Source organism: Mytilus edulis, chromosome 11 (genome assembly GCF_963676685.1).
Source record: "Mytilus edulis chromosome 11, xbMytEdul2.2, whole genome shotgun sequence".
Taxonomy (NCBI): Eukaryota; Metazoa; Mollusca; class Bivalvia; order Mytilida; family Mytilidae; genus Mytilus; species Mytilus edulis.
This window is the reverse complement of record NC_092354.1, coordinates 46018189-46043928: the sequence shown is the minus strand read 5'-3', so window position 1 is coordinate 46043928 and position 25740 is coordinate 46018189. Positions and strand designations below refer to the sequence as shown.

At 33.6% G+C, this 25740-nt stretch overlaps 2 protein-coding genes across 2 annotated transcripts; both read right to left on the bottom strand.

Moving 5' to 3' along the window:
• Positions 1-573: 573 nt before the first annotated feature.
• LOC139495682 (potassium voltage-gated channel protein Shaw-like) lies at positions 574-9556 on the bottom strand. The gene is made up of 4 exons (XM_071284010.1): positions 9484-9556; positions 8932-9247; positions 6894-7196; positions 574-1742 (listed from the first exon to the last, which is right to left on the bottom strand). Exons 2-4 carry the CDS (start codon positions 9202-9204, stop codon positions 834-836), a joined length of 1485 nt encoding a protein of 494 aa, XP_071140111.1. The 5' UTR covers positions 9205-9247; positions 9484-9556; the 3' UTR covers positions 574-833.
• Positions 9557-13036: 3480 nt separating this feature from the next.
• On the bottom strand, positions 13037-25466 carry LOC139495716 (uncharacterized). Its single transcript, XM_071284042.1, has 9 exons — positions 25387-25466; positions 23583-23689; positions 22795-22958; positions 20457-20581; positions 19053-19201; positions 18427-18487; positions 15074-15233; positions 14423-14558; positions 13037-13660 (listed from the first exon to the last, which is right to left on the bottom strand). The coding sequence occupies exons 2-9, from the start codon at positions 23665-23667 to the stop codon at positions 13293-13295; spliced, it is 1248 nt and encodes a 415-aa protein (XP_071140143.1). The 5' UTR covers positions 23668-23689; positions 25387-25466; the 3' UTR covers positions 13037-13292.
• Positions 25467-25740: the final 274 nt, after the last annotated feature.

The window sequence follows — 25740 nt, the reverse complement described above, 5'->3', positions numbered from 1 at the left end:
CTTCTTTTATTTGAAGAAATAGGATGTAGGGAAAATCATCAAGGAGGCGATGTCAAAAACAACACAAATGACAAAATATTGATGGGCTGGTGGTTAACGCCTAAAGAAAATAATACATACATTTTAGGACAAGAACATGTTAATCTGATATGATAATGAACCCATATGAGTACTTAACTCACATTTCGAATTCTAAATCACCTTGTTCAACAGGTAGGAGTCAAGAGAAAGACATGACATCGGCGGATCCAGCCATTTTAAAAAAGGGGGGTCCCAACCCAGGACAAAGGGGGTTCATATATGCATACTTGTTTTATACTGTTTGCCTGCTGACTATACTTACTAATATTAACCTTCAAATATAGCAACAACAACAAATGGAAGTTTTTAACGACCTTGACTGGCTATACAGCCCTTACACGGTCGGTATAAATATAGCAAGATATACTGACATTGACACATAATATACTGAATGAACCTCTAAGGTACCGAAATTAATTCCGAATGGATCGGTGTCCCTACATATTAAGTAATACATTTAGGTACATTGTTTACCAATGTAGATACATAAAATATATATGATCCTTTATTTTTAACTTTTTACTAAATGCCAACTGCATGAAACATTTGTATGACAATAATTTAGTATGCAAATGTTGTAGAAGGTATAAATAAGAAACATTTTGCAATAATTCCCTAGCTCTCTATGCATTCAAACCGGTTATGACCAGTTGCTTTATTTTGTTTAACCACACGGTGGTTAAATTTTTCTCGTGAATGTTTCCTGCCATATTTTCGAAAAATATTGATTGTGTGTAAGTAGGATTTCTATTTCATAGTTTTTCACTCATTTCCAAAGTAAATATTTGTTCACATTTGTTATTATTTTCATTGGTTGATAAATCAAGTCCGGTATTGTTTTTAGTACTGTGCGATGCTTCATGGCAAAGTTTAACACGTTTCAGTCTCTCTTCGTCTATGGCAATCTCAGTATATTTATAATACATTAAGAAGTTGTTGACAAGAATAGGTACCGAAAATCCAATCATAAGCAGACCAGACAGGGCAGTAAGTGAGCCAATCACATACCCCCATGCGGTCACGGGATACATGTCGCCATAACCAACGGTTGTCATAGTTATAAGAGCCCACCAGAAACTATGTGGAATGCTTGTGAATGTTTCTCTGTCATCAACAAAATATATTAAAGATGAGAATATCAACATTCCCACCATTAAAAACGCAGTCATCAATAACAGCTCTTTTAGACTTGCTTTTAAAGTATAAATTAAAATCCAAAGTCCGGGAATATGCCGGACCAGACGGAAAATCCGGAGAACACGTGTTACTTTCAAAATAGCAATAATCTTGGCGGTGTCTGTTCCAGCAAGAACAGGATCAAATACCAATATGAGTAGCTGAACATAATCTGGCAATAAGGCAACCAAATCGATGACGCCCATTACGGAACGCATATACCGTAATCGCTTCCTGGCTGTAAGAACTCTGATCAAGTATTCAATAGTAAAAAATATCATACACGCTAAGTCTATCCTTTGTAGCACCGGGTGTGGAACTTCTTCTGATTTATTAGTCACAACATCGATTGTTGCATTCAATGTTCCGTTAAACACACGTGTAACTTCAGTGTAGTAATTTGTAATGCGGTTTGAAGGGTGTGATTCGGCAAGGAAAGATGTTATGGATAATGTAACGACCAGCAGTGATATAACGCCATACACCTACAAAAGAAAGAATATTTACAAATTATGAACGTCTGTGTTGCAAAGGACGCCTTACTTTGACTTCAGATTAAGAAATCCCCCCTTTTAAAGAAGAGATGCTACTTTACTGTTGATTACATACGATACGGAATATTAAGTCTTGATTACATAATAGTACACTGCCCCTGCAGCAAAACAATGCATGATAGTCTTGCAAGACCCCCTAAAACACAAATTACCAATAAACCACTTGAGGTCAGTTATAGACTTCAAGACATACAATGTACAGTTTTGCAATATGTGCATCTCATAATTGGACAATTTTATAAAACATGCTTTAAAATATATATGACCATGGATCTACCACCAAGAAGGTATCTGACTTGAAACAGAGTCGTAAAGTATTTTAAAGAATATAGTGCAAGAAAATTTAGTACACGAAAAACACCTACCTCTTAAAAACGATATAATATAGGTAACACAAACTTAAGATGTCTATAATCTTTCTATCCCAATTGTTTACAAGATCTTGATATTATTAAAGAATTGGTGTTTAACGCCATTTTCTGCACTATCGGCTATATCATGACTGGGACGTTTTATTGATAGAAGAAGCGAAATGCTTAGGGGACGTTCGGCTGTAAAGCTGACAAGGCAGTGCCTACAGAGGACCAACAATGTTCGGTAGTGATATAGATAACTAAGTGCCTTTGGAGGACCAATAAAGAGGACCACCGACGTTCGGCAGGAAAACGAACAACGGAGTGCCTAGTGAGGACCGCTAAAGAGGTCCACCGACGTTCGGCAGGCAAACGGACAACGGAATGCATAGAGAGGATCCAGCAAAGTGGAAAGGGAATAATATAATGTGCAATTACGTGTTTCCAAATCCACTATAGATACATATATTTAAAACTAAACCTAGAGCGGATCACTTCAGAGGACCATCAACGTTCGGCAGGAAAACTGACAACGGATTGCACAGAGAGGACCACCACTGTTCGGCAAGAAAACTGACAATCGATTTAGATTTCAGTCAAACGCCCCTGCCACCTACGGTGTTCGAACTCAGAACCCAACAGTTTACCAGCTTGTACTACAGTCAGTAAAATACTTAGCCCACTTGGCCGCCGAGGCCCGTTGTATATTGACAAACCTTAACACAAAAACCGAACCGAATACAACTGCATATATTATTATGAAAATAAATGTACAATATACATCTACAAAATCATAATTTTATTGCATGATCTGGTGAAGTATTCGATTAAGTGCAGTTTTAAAAGACTGTAGAAATATCTCTATATACTAGTCTTACTATTTCAGCAAAAACAAAAAACTTTAAATTTAAAAAAAGTAGAAAAATATCTAATTGAAATTACTTCAAAAAATATTTATAGGCTGTGAAAAACTGAACGAGAATTTCCATTCGTTTTGTGGTTTTGTCGTTTCAATACCAGGATATATGATTGGTTGAGGACAAGTACATTAACAACATGTGAGGGGTATAAATATAGACCCTGTAGATTTCAATTAATTTTTCTTTTAAGTTTGGTAGTGTAATGATGCATGTCTTTACCACGCGTAACAGTTAAAGAAGTTGTTTACAAAATAGAATCTTAAATATGCATTTGATACGGTGCATTTATTATATAATGGTGCAACTATAAGTATCTTAAATATCAAAACTTTATAGTCTGATGAGTCTTGTGTAGACGAAACACGCGTCTGGTAAATATAATTTTAATCCTGGGGTATATGATGCTGAAGTTTACCATAGAGCAGATAATTTTGAATTTTATACATTGAAATTGTTTTATAATTTTACACATATATGCAGGATACAAAAATCTCAATTTTAAAGAATTGTAAAGTACTTCTGTCCTTACAAACACACAAAAACACCAAGGTAAAGAGGTTACATGAAGCATTTCAGAATTGGGGATATGCGAGAATTAACGAATCCAAAGTCTAGTCATTCAAATGATGAATACATAATCTTTCAATCAGTTTAATTGAGATCTGGAACTGGCATTTCAGTAACTGCTAGTAGTCTGTTGCTATTTATGTATTATTGTCATGTTTCATATTCTGACCTTGGACTCTGACTTCTATTAAACTGAGTTGTACCGTGCGTATATTGTTGTGCGTATGTTTTTTCTACATTGGCTAAAGGTCTAGGGGGAGGATTGAAATCTCAAAAACATGTTTAACCCCGCCGCAATTTTGCGCCTGTCCCAAGTCAGGAGCCTTGGTTAATCTTGTATGATTTTTTTTGTTTTAGTTTTTTGTGTACAATTCGGAGTTTAGTATGACGTGCATTAACACTGCACTAGTATACATATTTTTTAAGGGGCCAGCTGAAGGTGCGGGAGTTTCTCGCTGCATTGAGGACCCATTGGTGGCCTTCCGCTGTTGTCTGCTCTATATTTGGGTTGTTGTCTCTTTGACACATTCCCCATTTCCATTCTCAATTTTATTTTCAATTATATGTATATATTTGTAGGAAATTAATGCTTAATAAAGAAATTGTATTTGTATCGTATTTGGTCTATTTCCAGAAAAGAGATGCTTTTTTTTGTAAAGTGCTTGCTTGTTAAAACAAAATGAACAAAGAAATGTCTTCAAGTCATTAAATTCGATTACTAAATATTCCAGTGCAAAATTTATGATATTATGCTTTTAAACTTCATATTTAAATTCTTTAATACCATTTAGGAAACTGACACTCGATCTGAGCACGCAGCCATGCGAACATTAATGTGGAAGTACGCGTCATTAAAGAGACATGAGTGAAGGTAGCTGTGATCATGCTAAACACCAAAAGATATAAACTACGACAATCTTGTATTGTTTATAAGTTATATCGAAAGGTTAAACCTAACAGATATACACTTTTTAAAAGTTTTAAATTATGATTTTGTTATCGGCATCAACTAGACACACAAGATATAGAATATTCATTAAAGCCTTCACTTTCAAGTTTGACATTTTGTTGTCTTTTGGTGCAAATATATTACTTTATCATTTTGTATACAAACAAGCGTGTCTTAAAGCTTCCTATCTCATATTAAACATTACGAATTAAATGATAATATCCGGGTAACTATAACGGCCATTTTCTCACAATTTAAATCGGATTAATTCGGATTATACACCCGTCATTGAAGATGAAAGTAGAACACCTTCGATTTAATTTATTTAAATGTGTAATCGGATTAGATCCTGCTATCAAAGAAGACATGAAACTGCCTTCTTAATTCAAACGTCAAATTGAAAAAGATTTCTGTATCATCGCTAATTCTTATTTGTTGAGAAAACACAAAATTACATAATAATTTGCTGAACATTTATAGGTCACCAACTTAAAAAGAAAATCGGACAGTGGCATTATGATGCAAGAACTCTATAGTTTTTAACTGTTTTGGAGCTTCGTAAAAATGCAAATACTTTCTGGGAGGAAGTGAGGTGCAGGTATCTTGTCAGAAACTATTTACCCCCTTTTTAGCTCACCTGTCCCGAAGGGACAAGTGAGCTTATGCCATCACTTGGCGTCCGTCGTCGTCCGTCGTCTGTCGTCGTCGTCTGTCGTCGTAAACTATTTCAAGAATCTTCTCCTCTGACACTACTGGGCCAAATACTTTCAAACTTTAACTGAATGTTCCTTAGGATAACTTATTTATAAATTGTATCCGAAGTTTTGATCTATCAACAAACATGGTCGCCATTGCTAAAAATAGAACATAGGGGTCAAATGCAGTATTTGGCTTATAACTCAAAAACAAAAGCATTTAGAGCAAATCTGACATGGGTAATATTGTTTATCAGGTCAAGATCTATCTGCCTTGAAATTTTCAGATGAATCAGACAACCCGTTGTTGGGTTGCTGCCCCTGAATTGGTAATTTTAAGGAAATTTTGCTGTTTTTGGTTATTATCTTGAATATTATTATAGATAGAGATAAACTGTAAACAGGAATAATGTTCAGCAAAGTAAGATTTACAAATAAGTCAACATGACGGAAATGGTCAGTTGACCCCTTTAGGAGTTATTGCCCTTTATAGTCAATTTTTAACCATTTTTCGTAAATCTTAGTAATCTTTTACAAAAATCTTCTCCTCTGAAACTACTGGGCCAAATACTTCCAAACTTTAATTGAATGTTCCTTAGGGAATCTAGTTTGTAAATTGTATCCGAAGTTATGATCTATCAACAAACATGGTCGCCATTGCTAAAAATAGAACATAGGGGTCAAATGCAGTTTTTGGCTTATAACTCAAAACCAAAGCATTTAGAGCAAATCTGACATGGGGTAATATTGTTTATCAGGTCAAGATCTATCTGCCCTGAAATTTTCAGATGAATCAGACAACCTGTTGTTGGGTTGCTGCCCCTGAATTGGTAATTTTAAGGAAATTTTGCTGTTTTTGGTTATTATCTTGAATATAATTATAGATAGAAATAAACTGTAAACAGCAATAATGTTCAGCAAAGTAAGATCTTCAATTAAGTCAAATTGACCAAAATTGTCAATTGACCACTTAAGGAGTTATTGCCCTTTAAAGACTTTTTTCACAATTTGTTCATCATGTTGACTTACTTTAAAAAATCTTCTCCTTTGAAACTGCTGTATCAATTTCAGCCAAACTTAGGCTAAATGAGTTTCAGAGTATCTAGTATAAATTTTATATTTTATTTCCTTGTATGTCAAGAAACATAGCTCCTATGGCTAAAATAGAACATAGGAGAAAATGATTATTTTTTTGGCTTTTGAAGAAAATAGGACGATCCAAAAAACATTTGAAAAGCCAAAATAATCATTGATGAGAGATTTAACCAAAAGAATTAAGGTGAGCGATTCAGGCTCTTGAGAGCCTCTTGTTTTTATAACTATGAAGTAAATACATAATAATCCAAAAACATGCATTAAAAGCGAACAGTTTTCTTTTGTTTTTTAATGTGTGTATACTAGTATACTTAAAAGATGCTAGGGGTTTATTTTAAGGAGTCGGTATACAGGAATATAAACACAACATAAGAAATATTTCATCCAAACTGAGTCTGGTGGACCCTTTATGTCAAATGTTAAACGCGCCGAGTTCAAAACTATGTTCAAGTACTATAGTTAGTAAATGTGTAGTCGACAGGTCATGTGATCAGCTATCTTACCTTTGCCATAAGGCAAGAATCTGGTTGGTTCAGAACAAAAGACACTTTCGTCCGAAAGCTATCTATCTTAGAAGTGTTTTTAGAATTGCTGTCTTCTTGAGATAAAATAAAGCTGCCTTTTCGGTCATGTTCAAGTTGGTTTAGCGCCTCAAGAGTTTTGTTGTATGAATTATAATTCATGCTGCAGCATCTTTCTATTAGTCCTTCCGGTATCCCCCAGAATGCAAGTTCATTTTTGATGGCTGGACCACACATATACGTCGGTAAATGGAGTTCGCCGCTACGTAAATAGTTCAAAACAACCTGCAATTATAAATCTGCACTTATGCCAAGGTTGTACTGTAGTTTTTATATGTGTCAGAATATTGAATTGCTCGGTTTTAAAAAAAATATATAAATGATTTGTTTTTTTAAAGATAGTTTCACAATGCTGGTGAAATAATTTATAGGTCACCAATTTAAAAAGAAAATCGGACAGTGACATTATGATATGCAATAACTCTATAGTATTGACTGTTGGGCAGTTTCGTAAAAATGCAAATACTTTCTTGGAGGAAGTCAGCATGAATGTATCTTGCCAGGTACTATCCCCCCCACCCCCGCTTTTTTGTGATATCGCTAAAATTTATTAAACATATTTTTCATATTTTGTTGCGAAATTTCGTCAATGTTGGTGGTCGTACAAATCTACATAAACGTGACCTGTATAGTGCTGATATCGACGTCACTTGAACTTTGGTTGATAGTTGTCTCATTGCAATCATATATCACATCTCATTATTTTTTTTATATAATGATGAAGGTAATCATATACTCTTGTTTACAGCTAATGGACTGTCATGTAAAGGTTATAAAAAGTAACGGTTCTAATAAATAAACTTTTATTAGGTAATTGACCAGTTGACCTCCAAAAACGCATTGTCACTGTCAATGATTAAAGATCATATCATACTGAATGTATATGGTTTATTATTTCTTTCGGGGTATTTGTTTGAAAACATTTTTTTTTTTCAATTGTTAATTTGCATTAGTCAAATAACTGCGAAGTACAATATATGGAGATAGAACCACGGTTGATCAATTCCGGAAAACAAAGTTTGGATCCGAATATAACCATTTTGAGTTATAATACAATAAAAAGACAAAACTAATTAAGGTGGTACCCAACACTTTAACTAAAATTAATTTGGCTCGTTTAATTTTCATAAAATTTTGACAAAGTATTTTCTTTGACCCTTTGACAAAAATACAAAAATTTCAAAAAATTTGAACCAACCGTTTTATCAGAAAAATTACACTGGTTATATAGCAGTTTGACAAACACTTATTTTGATCATTGAGAAGCTTAATATTCCCTTTACAACACGACATAATTAAAACGTTTAGCTGATTTTACAGAATCATCTCCTTGTAGTGTTAGGTACCACCTTAAGATACCGACCTCCGAGAAAGAAAAAAAAACAACGGAAAGTCCGTAATGAAATGGCAAAATCAAAAGCTCAAACACATCAAACGAATAGATAACAACTGTCATATTCCTGACTTATGTATATAGAGAATGGTGAATTAAACCTGGTTTTGTTGCTAAACCTGTCACTTGTATGAAAGTCGAATGCAAATGCATTGCAATGAGCTTAAACATTATGTACCGTCGTATACGGTATGTTATTTTCAAAGTCATCTGGTCTCTTGATTTCGCATTGGTAATCATATTGCATGTTCTTATTTGTATATAAAATAACTTAGAAGGAAATGATTTTAATGTGCTTGATGCATCTTCATTGACGCTCGCGGTCAACTTGCTTTAAAATACAAAACCCAATACAAACGTCGAGGAGCGTTAAAACCGAAAAAAGGAACATAAGTTAGTCGAACCCGGTAAAGAAATCACATATTTGTGCGAGAGAGATAAAATCTAGTGATTTTTTTTCAAGTCAGCCATCTGTATGTTGGAAATGTCAATGACGTCTAAAAGACTTTTTTTCTTTAAATTGAAAATTTAGAGAGATAGAGATAAAGGAATTATTGGTTATGTTACCTTAAATGTGTCCGGGTCTCTATCAAAGAAATAATCTTTGAATTCTGGTCTGTAATGCTTTAACAAAAACTCCTTTTTTGCAAGCGAACTTTTTGGTTGTTTTAACAGAGTAGAATGGTATGTCTCAAATTTCACTCCGCCGATGTTAAATATCAGTGTTTCTGGAGAAATTCCTACATTCACTGAAATCTTTGCGCCACCATTTGTAATTTTAGCGCCAGGTAATAGCGCATGTAATGGACTGATATTTTCACATTTTCCTTTTTTCTTCATTTTCTTTCTTTAAAATGCACCAGCAGAAGCATTTGTTATTCCACTGAAAAACGACATTTTTTTTAATTAAACAAAAACAAAGTGAGACCCTCCTTTAAATGGTAATCTGAAATTCAATCAGGACATTTCCCCTCTCAAAAAAATATTATATAAGGGGGGAGATTAAGATAACCCCCAGAGGAAAATTTGTCACATTTATAATTAATGTCTTTAAATGAGGGATTAAAATAATTTAAAATAATTAAATAAAAGCTCATACCTCTATTGTTAGACGCTTACCTGTAGAGTTAGACGGGAACATATAGTACAGGAAAATGTAAAAAGTGACAAACTGTCTATAGGTTATATCCAGGTAATGACAGAGACCTTATTTATAAATAAATGTTGGGGGTTGTTTGGAATGTGATGGTTCAATTGAACGTATTATAAATATTGGATGAAAATTGTTCAAAATATTCATTTCCCACGTGGCTTAACCCTGAAAATTGTAATATTCATATTTTTCATTTTACACTCAAATAAATTGAAGTGAAAGTTACTGGTTTGTGACACATTTCTTTTTTTTTTCATGGCGAGTTGACAAAGTAAACTTTATCTCTTCTCTTGTTCATTTAACCTTTTTTCAAAATTCAACCGTTATCCGGTATTTACAAGAGGGTCTGACAGGGAATTTGGACTACAAAAAATTGTGGGAAATGCGCGGAATGAATTACAAAAAAATAAGAATAGAGAAAAATAGGGGAAGACCAAACAGAATGCAAATTAAAAAAATAAAGAATACAGAAAATATACCCCCCCCCCTTAAAAAAAGGACACAGAAATGAAGGATCACGAAAAAGACCAATAGAAACAACTCTGCTTATATTCGTCACCATAGTTGGTTTCGTAAATTCTCATCATAAAATTCAATTAAAATGGCAAAAAATATTTTTCTCACAGAAAAAAACATTACACATCTACTTCGTATTTTGTGGACTGCTGTTTGTCTAACTAATGGTCGATTTCCCATATATAGCATTGCAAGTTTGTTTCCGACTTTTGGGTATTTTCCCGCCTCTATCGTTTGGTTTTAATGTAGATGAAAATTATACCATTTTGCATTTTTTTGTTCTAGCCGCAAATAGTGTTCAGATGTTTTGTCTGACATTGACATAGGAAGACCTACCAATTGAGTATACCTTAATCCATAAAGTTGCAATAATGGTGTTTTTTTTTCACGCATTAGTTTGTAAAACTTCACAAATGTCTGAAGTTAGGTCTTTTGCATGCGTATACAAACTCTGGTATTGATTAACTTTTTATGCGAACAAGTTAAGTCACATACAATGTACATGTGTATTGTCTTGGTTACTATTTAAAAAATATTTCTATAAAAATGGCGTCGCGTACATGTATGTATGATTTAGACATTCAAATTTTAAGTGGTTTTTTTTCTATGATTTTCGAAAGCAAAAAGTTAAAAAGAAAAACAAATACATACGCATGAACAAAGATATTTTTATTAGGTAGGGAATAGGTTCATTACACAGTAACAAAACTACAGAAAATACTGGTAATCAAAAAGGTTAAGGGCTGATGTGCATGTAATATGCCAAGCTCTAAATTGTCTTATACGCATTAACCAGAATGATTGTTAACCGCTTCAGATGATCTGAACTAATTTTACTCTATTAAGGAGACTTATAAACTTACGGAATGTCAACTCATGGCATTGCAACGTGTCTGCTTCGTATTTATTTTTGTGTTGACTGTATATTTGAACAAGTGCTACTTAGGGAGCTACCATTTGATTTTTATGGGGGAGGGGGGGGGGGGGGGGGGGGGGCTAGGATGAAATTTAAAAAAAATAGGCAGGACAGGAGTTTTGAGTTAAAAAAAAAGGCAGGATGAAACACTTTGCAAAAAAAAAGGCAGGATGACAATTAAGGTAAAAAAAAGTCAGGATAAACTAATAAAAAAAAGGCAGGACCTAATAGAGTGAAAAATAAAAAGGCAGGACAGAGATTACAACTAAAAAAAAATGCAGGACACAATTTTTCATTCTAGCCCCCCCCCCTCCCCATAAAAATCAAATGGTAGCTCCCTTATTTACTTCCGTTCTTGTTGTGTCTATTCTGTTTTCTTAGTATTTTATAAGTTGTGATTGGTTTTTTTTTTTCTGAGCACGAAATATATGACTGTTTAATGCCTTTTTAATATTAGTGTTAAAGCTTCAGGTTGGATTTGAATTTTGTCGTGATATCCACTGCTAAACGATGGCGGTACAAACCATCTTTGCCAGTGAGAAATTGGACACTGAGAGGGATGCATTCTCCGAGTAAGATACATGTGTATACATGGTCTATTTGACTCTTAATAACGTTACAAGTATTTTAACGCATTGATTTAATTACAAAACAACATAGTCATAATCCCAATATTTCATTAACCAGTAACTTTGCCTTTTTTTTTGGGGGGGGGGGGGATTGAAAAATTCATTAAAAATTAAATATAATTTTCTGTTGGAAAAGTCCTATAGTACAGTCAATTCTGTTATGATATTATGTTATATCTTTATCTTGCATGGGAACATAATTTAAAGCTAAGAAAACAAAAGGTATATCTATAATGTGACAGGATTAAACATGTTAACGGGTACCCAAACCTCCTTTAACCTGGAACAGTTGTGTAACAAAACAACATTAGAACAAACTAAAAAAATCAGTTGAAAAAGGTTGATCTTATCATGATCAGATGGATACATATATAAAAACATCTTATAATAAACACACAGTGGACGTGGCCGGGTATTCTACATCCCAACACCAAAACAGCAGTTCTGAGAGTACTCACATTAACTCAACATATACGTTTAGACTTCAAAAGACTCACCAGTTACCCACGAATCAAAATAATTACAAAGCCCGAATAAAATAGGAAGTCAAAGAGCATTATGGTCACTGGACCCAAAATTCCGATTACTACCTTGACCAAAAAGTTTAACCCGAAGCATGGCAGATGGGGAGACGAACGGACGACCAGACGCACATACAAGTACCGAAAAGTATAATGCCCCACTTTGCCTCTAAGCAGGGTATAAAAACAATTCAGGAATAACCATACTAGTTTTGAACATACTTTGTGAGTCAAAAGCGATGATTTCATCTTCCCGATTGTAAACTCTCGTTTTCTATGTAGCAATATTCTAGCAGCGCCTGCACACACAATATATATCTCCAAATTGACACCATATTTTCGAACTTGCATTTCCTTTAATGATTTTCTTGATAGAGGGTTGCTGCTCACAAGGAATCTTTTAAATCAAAAGTTCAAAATAGTGAAAATAAAATCATCGCTTTGTAAATTTTAAGGACGCCATTATGAGTTGGTTGGCCGTTAACCTAGTAATATCGGATATGCCAATGTCGAAACTTCAATATTATTCCCTTTCCGAGAATGTAATCTACCGAATCAGACAATTTACTAGTTTTGTAATGAAATGAACAATACTATGGGTGCCACATGTGGAGCAGGATCTGCTTACCCTTCTGGGGGACCTACGATCACCCCCAGGTTTTAGTGGGTTTCATATTGTTTAGTCTTTAGTTTTCTATGTTTTGTCTTGTATACTATTGTTTGTCTATCTTTTTTTCATCTTTTAGCCATAACGTTGTTAGTTTATTTTCGATCTATGAGTTTGTATGTCCTTCTGGTATCTTTCGTCCCTCTTTAGGGATGATTTCATATGGACATTGTTCAAGAACTTGTTGACTTGAAGCAGATGACGACAGCCAAACTGTATATTACTGTTAGACTAAAAGCCGTATCACCGAGTGAATCATATAGACTATAATTTTAAAAGATCCGTACTCATTTATTTTTGTTAACGTTGGACAGATTTTTTGATTATATGCTCACAACTTTTCTTATAAATTTTCCTTAAAGATCCCTTATTGTATTGCATGAGATTTCTCCAGGAAGTATAAATCCATATTACCCATATGAACTGCATTAGACATTGGAAGATAATTTACTTTTCTATAAATTATAAATACTTTATTGTTGTACAATTGTGTTATTTACACAACTGTAGTTTGTAATAATCACAACTAAACAAACTGAACATGCTTTAGTCCTTTCGGAACAAAATGAACTGATTCTGTAGAAGTAGAAGTTGAAGTAGAAGTAGAACATTCGGAACTCTCTTCCACATCAAAGCCATATTGATCGGAATGTGTGCTGCTGTTGTTGTCCGAAAGAAAAGAGGCATATGGCAGATTATTGAAAGTGCTACATTCTTCGTTATATAATCTTTCATCGAAAGTCGATTTTTGTTCTTTTCTCTCTATAGCCTTGTGTCTCCAACGACAGGCCATAACACCAAAGTAGATTGCCAGGAGAAACAAAACAAGCATAACTACCAAACACACAATAAAGACTGATCTCTCCATACATATTGTTTTATCTGAGTCGTTACCTACAAAGAATATAAAACACATAGGTAGGTGTAATATATATTTATGAATGTTAAAATAAGAAAATGTGTTAGGGTTGCCAATGTTACAACTAAGATAAAAAAAAATGTTTTTCTCGTAACACAATATAGAAAACAAAATGTTGAGCAACATGAAACACGCCAATAAAAAACAGATACAAGGGAATGGAGTATGATTGTGAATGAGACAATTGTTCCTCAAAGTTCAAATTATTTGTATATAAGCAATTAGAGGCAACCATACGGCCTTAACCAATGAGAAAACCCATACCGTATAGTTGGCTATACAGTCAATTATAGTTAAAAGAGGACTGCATAAATTTTTAAAATTCGAAATTTTAAAACAATTGCATATTACAGTACCGAGTATAAACTCAAGCCGATTTCAATTTGGACATGATAAATCCAGATAAATCTCTGACTTCATAGTACTACCAGTAGTATACGAGTTAAAATTATCATGTGTGTGTGTGTTCATGATATTGGAGAATGTCAGTCAATAACATTTCTATACACTGGTTAAATCTTCATTTAGCATTGATTTAGTAGACCTTGAGATTCGACACTATATATCACCTATACATTAGAAGGGTCATAACAGTACTTATGGAGGATCCAGAAATTCTATAAATCTGCCGCACTGAAATAATCAACTAAATTTTTCCCACAAAAAGGGGGCTGGCACCCTTAGCCCCACTCCCCCTAATTCTATCACTTAGTATAATAGTCCCTGATATTATTCACCTTCTATTTTGACACCATCGTTAACAGATATCATGAGTGCTGAGCTTACATGTAGCTGGTCATATGTTACGTTGGCGTGCTTACCATATCCTCTCCTTCTTCGTCCGTAACCACCAGTTCTGTTTGGACAATGTGTCTGTAAAAATACAAGTCTATGTAACATTATGTGATCTTATCATTGAAAGCAAAGAGAGAGATCTTGTAAACTTAGCATGCTGTTCATCTAAGAATACTGTAATTATAATGATTAATCAATCAATGAAACAACAACTCAACGACAAAAAACAAAAACAAACGAAAAGTATTACATTATATGTAAATGGGCAAGTATTTTATGTATGCAGGGTCAAGTTGTTTACAAACACTGAAGTGTGAATTCTTTTAAATATTTTCAAAAACGAAACCACAATAAGCATATACGAATAAGTAAATTTTGCATGCCCTACATATGTATACATACACTGCATGTGTTTTACAGTACATACATATGGATAAAAAGTATAGTATCAAAATCAGTCTATGTAAGACTTTCAAAAAAAGTTTTCCTCAATATTGAAACTGCAATGCATAAAACTATCCAAAATACAAGACATTTACGAAAATGTTATAGTTAAACATTCAATGGCCTTCTAAGTGATAATGTGTACATACCGTTATACAGGACTTTAAACAGATGTCTAAGGTACAGGAGAACTGTAAGGACAGTATACTTCCGGTTTGTTCCGTTGGTACGAAGGCTCTAAATGTACTAGTTATAAAACCTACTCTTGGTTTGGAGAAAGAAGGAAACAAGTCTGTGTCTACTGAGCAGCTGTAATATAATTGTGTATGTAAATGTCACATGAATGTAAATGTTGATGTATATGTAAATGTAATGTACATATAAATGTAATGTACATGTAAATGTTATGTACATGTAAATGTAATGTACATGTTAATGTAATGTACATGTAAATGTAATGTAAATGTAATGTAAATGTAATGTACATGTAAATGTAATGTACATGTAAATGTAATGTACATGTAAATGTAATGTACATGTAAATGTAATGTACATGTACATGTAAATGTAATGTACATGTAAATGTAATGTACATGTATATGTAATGTACATGTACATGTAAATGTAATGTACATGTAATGTAATGTAATGTTGTGTTATGTTATGTAATGTACATGTAATGCACATTTAAATGTAATGTTAATGTAATGTAAATGTAAATGTATTGTAATGTAAATGTTATAACTAATTCTATTAATATATTATGAAATTTCCCATTGCATTAACTTGTGCGATTTATTAATAATTAACATAAAGAAAATCATCATACAGATACCAGGATTAATATGGCAAGCCGTTCTCGTCAAAACTATGTTTAAACCATTTTTCAAAAAATTTACACACTGAGAATTACAACAAAGCACACTGAGATTTAAAAACTTCAAAACGCACACTGAGAATTGAAAATTACACACTGAGAATTGAAAATTACACACTGAGAATTAAAAATTACACACTGAGATTTAATAAAGACGCACTGAGATTACAAAAATGAAAAACACACACTGAGAATTGAAAATTACACACTGAGAATTGAAAATTACACACTGAGAATTGAAAATTATACACTGAGATTTCAAAAAGACACACTGAGAATAAATAAACTGAAAACACACACTGAGAATTTGAAATTACACACTGAGAATTTAAAATTACACACTGAGATTTGTGCGCACTTTTTATGCGCACATATCTAATTAGCATACATAATCTGAATCAATTACAAGCTTAAAACAACAAGGGGACATAACTCGTTAGTCCTTCGATTTGGTTCCAAATTATTAATAAAAAAACTTTAAAATACAAGAACAAGAAAAATACCCACTTACTCTTATTACAAAATATAACCAAATGGTGAAAAACTTTATTAAAATTATAAGTAAAACATTGGAACAATCTGCAAAAGAATGCAGTGAAATTTTTACTCAAGTGTCTATTATAGCATGTAAACGTAACAAAAATATAAAAGATTAATTAGCGTAATCAGGGAAACGGTTGGAAGACTTTTGAAAAGGGGCACATGTTTAATTACTGGTAGTAATAATCTGAATTATAGGCAACAAACTTATGAATATGAGCGATGTTAAGTCTTGAAATTTATTACGAATGTTGGTTGAAGGAATCGCATTTCATTATAATGACAAGAGTTCTTGAGATCAATTTATTAATCTGTTGAATTATTCATCTCATGAATATTCATTAGTAATTTGCATATTAATCTCAGTGTGTATTTTTGAAATCTCAGTGTGTAATTAACAATTCTCAGTGTGTGTTTTTCAATTTATTTCATCTCAGTGTGTCTTTTTAAAATCTCGGTGTGTAATTTTGAATTCTCAGTGTGTGTTTTTTATTTTTTTAAATCTCAGTGTGTAATTTCGATTTCTCAGTGTGTTATTTTAAGTTTTTAAATCTCAGTGTGTATTTTTTTCGAAAAAAGGGTTTAAACATAGTTTTGACGAGAACGGCTTGCCATAGATTAAAATATATTCAACAAGCGACTCATCAGAGACATTCGAATTCTTAAAGGGTCTAAAGGCCATATAAAGTACGCGAATTTATTTTAATTTATTGCGATACTCAAGGAGTCACCTTTCGCACTTATTTCTGAATTTACAGTAATGTTTTTTAAAATTGAGAATTAAAATGGGGAATGTGTCAAAGAGACAACAACCCGACCATATAACAGATAACAGCAGAAGGTCACCAATAGGTCTTAAATGCAGCGAGAAATTCCCGCACCCGGAGGCGTCCTTCAGCTGGCCCCATAACAAATATAAATATCAGTTCAGAGTAAATGAACGCCATACTAAACTCCAAATTATAGATTTCAGAAGATGTAACAAAGGAAAATAAACAAAATGACAATAATACATAGATAACAACAGACTACTAGCAGTTAACTGACATGCCAGCTCCAGATACCATCATAACATATAAAAGAAGAACATAACCAACAGCTGGTTTTTAAATAAATGTGTTTAGTTCCTATGCAAAGACCATATAAGTGAATATATATTAAAGCCAAAATATGCAATCTTTAAAGACCTGACAACAGTATCGTAACTATATCCCTTCTCAAAAAGTCTATTTGAAGGTTTTGTAAGCTTCTGAGGTGAATACTGACATTTTTGTGCATTATAAAGAATATTACCATAAAAGATTGGATGTTAAATACCCGAACGTATAAGAAGTATGCATGTTGAGCTATATCTACGAATGATGTCCTTGTACCGATGATAAAATTTAGTAAAAGTTTAGACTGGTTTGTGATATCGAAAACCCTGGTGTAATAATTTTTCAGTATTATACATAAATTCCTCTATAAAACGTTGTTACATACACGAGTGAATCGTACAGGTTGAGATATATAAACACCGTAAAATGGAGACAAGAGAACGTCACCATCTAAAAATGGATAATTAACGATAGGAAATGAAAAATCATCTCTTTTATCATAAATTTTCGTATTAAGCTTTCCGTTAATGATATTGATATCAAGATCGAGGAAAGGGCAGTGGTCATTGTTAGTATTAGCTTTATTTAAAATAAGTTCAACATGATAAATTTCTTTAGTATACATTCTGAAGTCGTCATTATTGAGAGCCAATATATCATCAAAATATCTAAAAGTATTATTAAATTTTTGTATCAGATGTTGTTTCAATGTGTCATCTGTCTATACACAAAATGACAAATATTGTACATGTATTTCTTTGGCGTTTAAATTTCATGAAAAATAATATAAAACTAAAAAGGACAAGTTACTTAATCAATGTTTGACTCAAGTCGTGTTACTAATTAGTTAACCGACAAAAGCCATTATGAAAATGCTGTTTGACGCCAGAAAAGAATCCATCTTCCTTTTCAAGAGAACGGAAACTCTTGATACAGATTTGGAAATTGTAATTGTGGTCTGGCAAGAGTTGTTGAATACAAAACATACCCTCTATCGACTATGGTAATAGTAGATGCCGTACATGTGCTGGCTTTAATGTCAAAGTCACCTACAAAAAGTATATATCATTTTAAAGTTTCTTCATGAAAAAAAAGGCGCAAGATACCGAGAACATTTAAAGCTCATAAATCGAAGTAAAACTGATAATACCATTTCAAAACACAAAACAGGATGAAAGACAGCAAGACTAAAATACTAGGCTATATGAACTATACCAAGAGTGTCCCGAGTGTTCCAGTCGGGCCTTATGGTCAGTTGTGGTAGTGAGGGAAGAGTGGAAAAAGCCCCGATATGGTTTACTGTGTCCAATCATAGAGGAAGATTCGCCATTTATCTTTTGTTATCCGAAACAAAAAGGATTCACCATACAATGCTCGTAAAAAGTAGACAAAGCTTTTTAATATTGATTCAAAATACTAAGAATTTAAATATGAGAAGGTTCACCACATTTGATATTTATATCTTTGTCTTTTAGCCTATTTATAAAAGTTATTGTCACCCAGTTTCAAACGCATTGATTTAAACATCTTTCGAATATAACATTAAAAATTAAATTATTATATCAAAATTTACAGAATATATCATAAAAGACATACACAAAATTTGAACAATACCTTTATACTGGTCAAACAGCTCTATATTGAGAGTTATAGAATCTGTAAGTTGAACCATTTTGCCTCGTACGTCATTTCCGTTACTTAGAAGCGTCATATATGCTGCAGGTTTAGTGGTAACTGTTTGAAGTGTGTCATCTTGACCAGGTCTGTAGTGTAAATGTTTCAGTGATGAGAAAACAAATATATAAATACAACACAGTAGAGTATAACCGCTTTAAAGAAATAAAATAGGTGTATGCCAGAAACATACAAGTATAGCGTGTATATTTTTAAGAATATGTCAACTGATTCATTAATTATGCATCGTACATTATTTCCGTTACATAGAAGCATGTCGTATGTATTTCAGAAGGAAAAAAACCCCAGAAAGAATGTCGGTCGAGACAAAGTAATAAAACGCCCTTTCAGTCATACTGTCTTTTGGTATGTGTTATATTTTTTGTTCAAATTATTGGGTACAGTGCGTTTGGAAATGCCATTTGAATGTCACTACCTGAGAAAAAAGCAACATGATTGGTCATTCAGTTGAACACTGAATCAATCGATAGGGGTGAATGAGTTCTTACAGTCTGTTTTAAATTAGAATGAAATTCAAAACAGTGTGGCTGTGGCCATTGATTGACACATTAAATTCATTCATTGACTAAGACAATTTAGGTGAACGTTTGTATGTAACGACCACTGCTCACTATGTACTTTTTAAAGACACTTAAACTATTGGGTCACCAAACTTTAAGGTTCTCAACACCTTAATAAAGTAATTCGAAAAACTAATCAGAAATAACACGATGTTTTGATTTATATCAATTATATAAATCAAAACATAAAGGTTATTTCTGATTAATTTTTTGAATTATTTTATAATTAAAGGCGTTAAGAAACCTTTGGTGACCCCACAGTTTAAATATCTATCGTAGGTACGTCGTGAACAGTGGTCGTTACAGACAAACGTTTATGTAAATTGTCCCAGTCAATGGATGAATTTAATGTGTCAATCAATGGCCACAGCCACACTGTTTTGAATTTCTTTCTAAGTTTAAATACTTTTCAGCTTCACGGTCGTGTTTCAGTTATTTCCGCTCAAATACAAACTTGTTTCCATACCGTTAAGACGATTTTTCCAATCATACTTAGTCTAATACTAGTATACAGTTTTGTTGAAAATTTGTTATCTGTCATATTACTATAATTTCAATTATTTACGCGCAGCCGACAAAATGCTCTCTAAAATTAATAGTAGTTGTTCTACTACATTTGAATCGATATATTATCTTTGAACTTCGCTACCCAATAATTTCTCACTCTGTGCTTGCCAATAAGGGTTGAAGGCTCTATCAAAGATGTGCTGATCTTTCGATAGACGTATGGATGCTTATCAATGTTGTTTGAATTTATACCTACACAATATTTAAGCCGGCCTGTACATTAATGTCACTTAAATCAGCTATACAATTGATCGGTATAATTTTATCATCCCCAGTCTGGTACAAAGATTTCCTCTGGATAACAATCCTAAACGCTCTTCCCTGTTAAATATACATTTCAATAATATATTTTATATGACCTACCAAACTAGACTTATCACTGGGTTGTACAAACATACGCAACACGTTGGGTGCCACATGTAGAGCATGATCGTCTTACCCTTCCGGAGTAGTCTTTAGTTTTTTATGTTGTGGTTTGTGTACTGTTGTTTGACTGATGGTCTTTTTCTTTTTTTTTGGCCATCACGTTGTCGGTTCGACTTGTGAATTTGGAATATTTCTCTCTTTCAATAATAAGAGATACTGGTTATCATAGTCAAGAATAAAAACGATATTTTTTTTAAGGAAAATATACATTTGCAATTGGTTTTACTGGCTAATGTAGGCCATACGTTGACTTACAGTCCATGTAATTTGGAAGGTTGTGTATATTCGTCTCATGGGTAACCCTACCACGTCTGCTTATTTTATTTTTTCTATTCTTGTCACAGAAAACTAAATTTACTGCTTCCTGAATGTCAAAGTACGATCGTTCTGAATATAAATGAAAGACTTGCAACTGGACATTGCATATAAAAATAATCCACCAATCTCATTATCTAATACCGCAGTCACACAAGGCCACGATCGCATTTCGATCTAAGAAAATAATGAAAAGACGGTAGCGACAGCGTAGCGAAAGTGCGATTCTAGTCGGGGAGACTGCGCTACGATCTCACAGCGAATTTACTTCGACCATCACGTTCTTACCGCAACCCAAACACGCTTCCACTATGACTATACCACGTGTATACCACGCTTAAACCACGCTTATACTACGCTGTTCAAGACCATTGTACGATTTCAGTACGTCCATGCCATCCTAATCACGCTGTTCTTACGACCCGACTACATGTACACGTACGTTCAAACTACGATCATCATGCTCATTGTCATATAAAATTTATAAAAGCTCTCCAGCTGTATGTAATTCGGACCTCTTGTCCCTTATCTCTAACGACTCAATCATTATTGACATATATGTGTCATCCCTACTGTCGTTCACTAAAGCAACGTCATTGGATCTTGATGGAGCAGCAATAAGTTGTGATTCAGGTTGTATTGGTCGGTCCGACATATATCTTCTGGATCATGATTCTTTACAATCAGACCTGCCTCTGAGTCTACCTCTATCCTCACCCTTGCGTAGATATTAGTTGCTTACTGAGTTGTTTCCGATAAACTCTACGTATCAATGAGAAATAAAAGGAATGTTACAGTATTTAAATAGAACACGATGTTGACGTTATTGCAGGGTGCGTAGTAGGATCGCGTAATGAACGGGGTATGATCGTAGTATGGTCGTGGTAAGAGCGTGCTATTATCACAGTAGAAGCGTGGTTAGATCATGTTGCAATTGGATAAATCGTGGTATGGTCGTAGTGAGGACGTGATGGGCGAAGAAAGATCGTGATAATCGCAGTGTGGTAGCAGAATAAGCGTGGTGAGAACGTGATAAAATCGTAGCGGGATCGTTGTAGAGGCGTAATGAGGACGCAATAGCCCCTCATACTGCGAGCTCACCACGATCAGAATTTATTTTAGATCGCGGTGAGATGGGTGCGATTGTGGTCTAGTCGGACCTGGGCTTTTGTGGATGTACAGTATATCATGCTATATATTCTTTTTATTATTCAATACACTTCAATACCGCATTCAATCTACATTCTTGAAGTATAAAAAAAATATAAAAAAAGATGATGTGGTATGATTGCCAATGAGACAACTCCCCACAAGAGACCAACATGACATAGAAATTAACAACTATAGGTCACCGTACGGCCTTCAACTATGAGTAGGTCAGGAGTCTCCTAAGTCAGGAGACTATCTTGTCTATTCAACTGAAATGTTTCATATTGTTTATGTCACGGACTTTTATAGCCGACTTTACAGTATGTTTATTTTTCTCATTGCTGAAGGTTGTACGGTTGTCGCCTATAATTGCTTATATCAACTTCATTTGAACTTTCGTGGATAGTTTTCTCATTGACAATCATACCACATTTTTCATTTCAGGGCTCTTTAAAACTGACTATGCGATAAGGGTCTTACTCATTGTTGAAAGCCGTACGATGACCATTAGTTGATAATTTTTGTAACTTTTGGGCTCTTGTGGAGAGTTGTTTCATAAAAACCATACCAGATCTTCTTATTTTTATACACTTCCACTTATTTTTATTATAACATTGCATTTCATTAACAAACTCGCTACTTACCCATATAACGTTGCAGGATGAGAAATCAAAAGAATATGTATTATATCCCGAGAATGTTGAACGGTTACATCCGGGACCTGAACCTAGAATGTACACTATTCCACCATCTGTAGCATTATTTATAGTAAAGGTTATTGTATTCCTGTTACAACTGTTTAAGACCACTGTAAATAAAATAAAAATTAAAATCACAAAAATATTGAACAAATGACAAAATCAAAAGCTCAAACGGATCGATATCAATTATTTGAATGCATCATAAATAAGCTGGCAATCTGTCCTATGCCCGTTTTTAATTTCTCTTTTAGGAGCACATATTTACCTATCATCATCTATCCCCCGTATATAATTATTAGGAAAAAAGAAGATATAAATTCGGTTACATGTACATGTAAGAGGTCATGTATACGTGTTATATTATTGCCACAACGGACTTTAGCATCATCGATTAAGAACAATATCGGTCCTAGATCCAATGGCATATGCTTAGACATATTACCTGAAACTTCGACTGTCCTATTTCTTGTGTTGACATTCTGGATTCCAATAGACCCTTCCCACATGACGGCCTAGCTAAGTTTTGATTTCGTATATTTTTCTTTTTTTATTTGGCGTTCTTGCTTCGTATATATTACATGTTATCCGATATACAAATTGTAAAATTGCTTGATTTTAAAAGAACTATGTTAAAATCTGGTACTATCAAAGGGTTAGCAGTTCTTGTTCTTTTTAGTATAGTAACAACCGCTGACGTTGACATCCGAACATATGTTTTATAAGATACTTACGTTTCGGACTGAACATATTTCCTCTTGACCAATCTAATGTTAGAGACAATACCGCAAACAAGAAGATTATATCTTTCCAAACCATAACGTTCTGTGCTTAAAGTCAGCTGTAAAAAAAGTAATGCATGATGTGTGTGTGTGTGTGCGTGTTAACCATAAAATTAAAGGGCGCTGTCATGAAATGACTGTTATCATGGAATATTTGTCACACATGCCCAATGATATGAAATTGAGAATGAAAATAGGGAATATGTCAAAGAGACAACAACTCGACCAAAGAGCTGAGAACAGCCAAAGCCACCAATAGGTCTAAAACCCAGCGTGAATATCCCGCACCCGATGGTTCACTGCCTGTTTGGTAGTGCCTATACAATTTGTTCAAACAGGCCATGTATGGCCAACGCACAGAATATATATACATTGTAGCTGGAACCTAGTAACACGAAAAGCTCTCTATTTATGCTCTTGTAGTACTTTACGTTGGCGACGTCATTTGTATACTAATTATCTATTGTTATTTAGGGATAGTAGCCTTCTTTTTCATACATGCAGTCTAGTATCAACACATTCATCGTGGGTGGACACATGAACAGACATAGCTAGACTGATGGATGAACATGTCGAATGACTGTTCGATATGTAAACAACCTGGATATAAAGTTAGACTGTTGAGCACGTATACAGATTGGTGAACATTTACTGTACAGAAATTGCATGTCACTAACAGACTTTTAGACAGATAGACATCACTAGTAGGTGTGTCGATAGATTGGCCATGATGCTATGAGTATAATACACATAGTCAATTGAAAATGGAAACGTGTGTGGACATATATATAGATTGATAGAGATGTTTAAAGACTACTGAATTTGAAGACAGCCAAATGAACATTAGGGACAGACGAGTTGCCATGCAGAAATGTACTAGGATTTGTGGAAATGTGTTGCAATTATCATATAATCTTTCATGTACATGTTACTGGACGCAGACAACTACACACAAATAAAGTTCAATGTTTAAGATTCACATCATATAAATAAGTTTTAAACCGATGTCCTTTTTTCAGCATGTAAAATATATGAATGTATGGACAATTTCAGTCTATCACATAACAGTGGCCAGGAGGCATTGTTAATAACAATATATCAATGGGTCAAAACACTTTATGAAAATTAGATCAAACTTATGCCTGCCATGGAAGTGTTAAGAATTTTATCATCCAAAGCAAATATGAATAGGACGGTTTACATTTAAGACATGCGAATAAATCAAATATTTAGACTGGGTAACATATCGAGGAGGGGGGGGGGGGGTAATTTTTTCGAATGCAAACGACATCTCTGCAACAAAATATAGGTGCCCAAATCCACACATTTATGGTATGTCCCCATATCTTTTAAACAACGCAAATCATGTCCAACACATATTGTTTTAGAATTCCATCATGGCATGAATCAATAATGTTTACAAGAAATACGAAAAATATGTGCAATAAATGGCAGTTATATTTAGCGAAATCCATTTTGTGATAAATATATTAGCACCGGGGAAAGATGAATATATGTTAACGTATTGTCATCTTTCAGAGGGGGGAATGGTAATCCCAGGGGGGAGTAAAAATGCTTGACTCGGGGGAAAGTTAGCATGGGAAACAATTGACTATAATATATTAACATTGCGATCATTTTTAAATGCAGTGATCTTTTTTTTCCATTTTATGTATAAACAGATTTATAGAAATAGACAAAAAATAACGAAATATATTAAATAGTAGTTAAAATAAGAAAAACACACAAAACATACCTTCATGAAAGCCAAATATGTAATATAATGAACATTATAGTTTGTTTACACGATTTAACACGTTAAAGATTAATGATTAATAAACTTTCAAGTTTAAATGCTTCAATTGTTTCTTTTATGATAAATCATTGTGATATAAAGAGAAAGAAGATTTGAAGATTAGACAAACAAAACACAGATTTAAATACTGATCCTTGTCTATGAAGTGTAGAACATGTACATCAGTGAATGTTCGCACAATATACATGAGGGTCTGGATTGGAATCCTTATATCTGTTTTCTTTAATTTTTCATACCATTTTTCTTTTTTTCTTTATCTTGTTTGTCTTATGTCTTCTAAGAGTTTATGTCCCC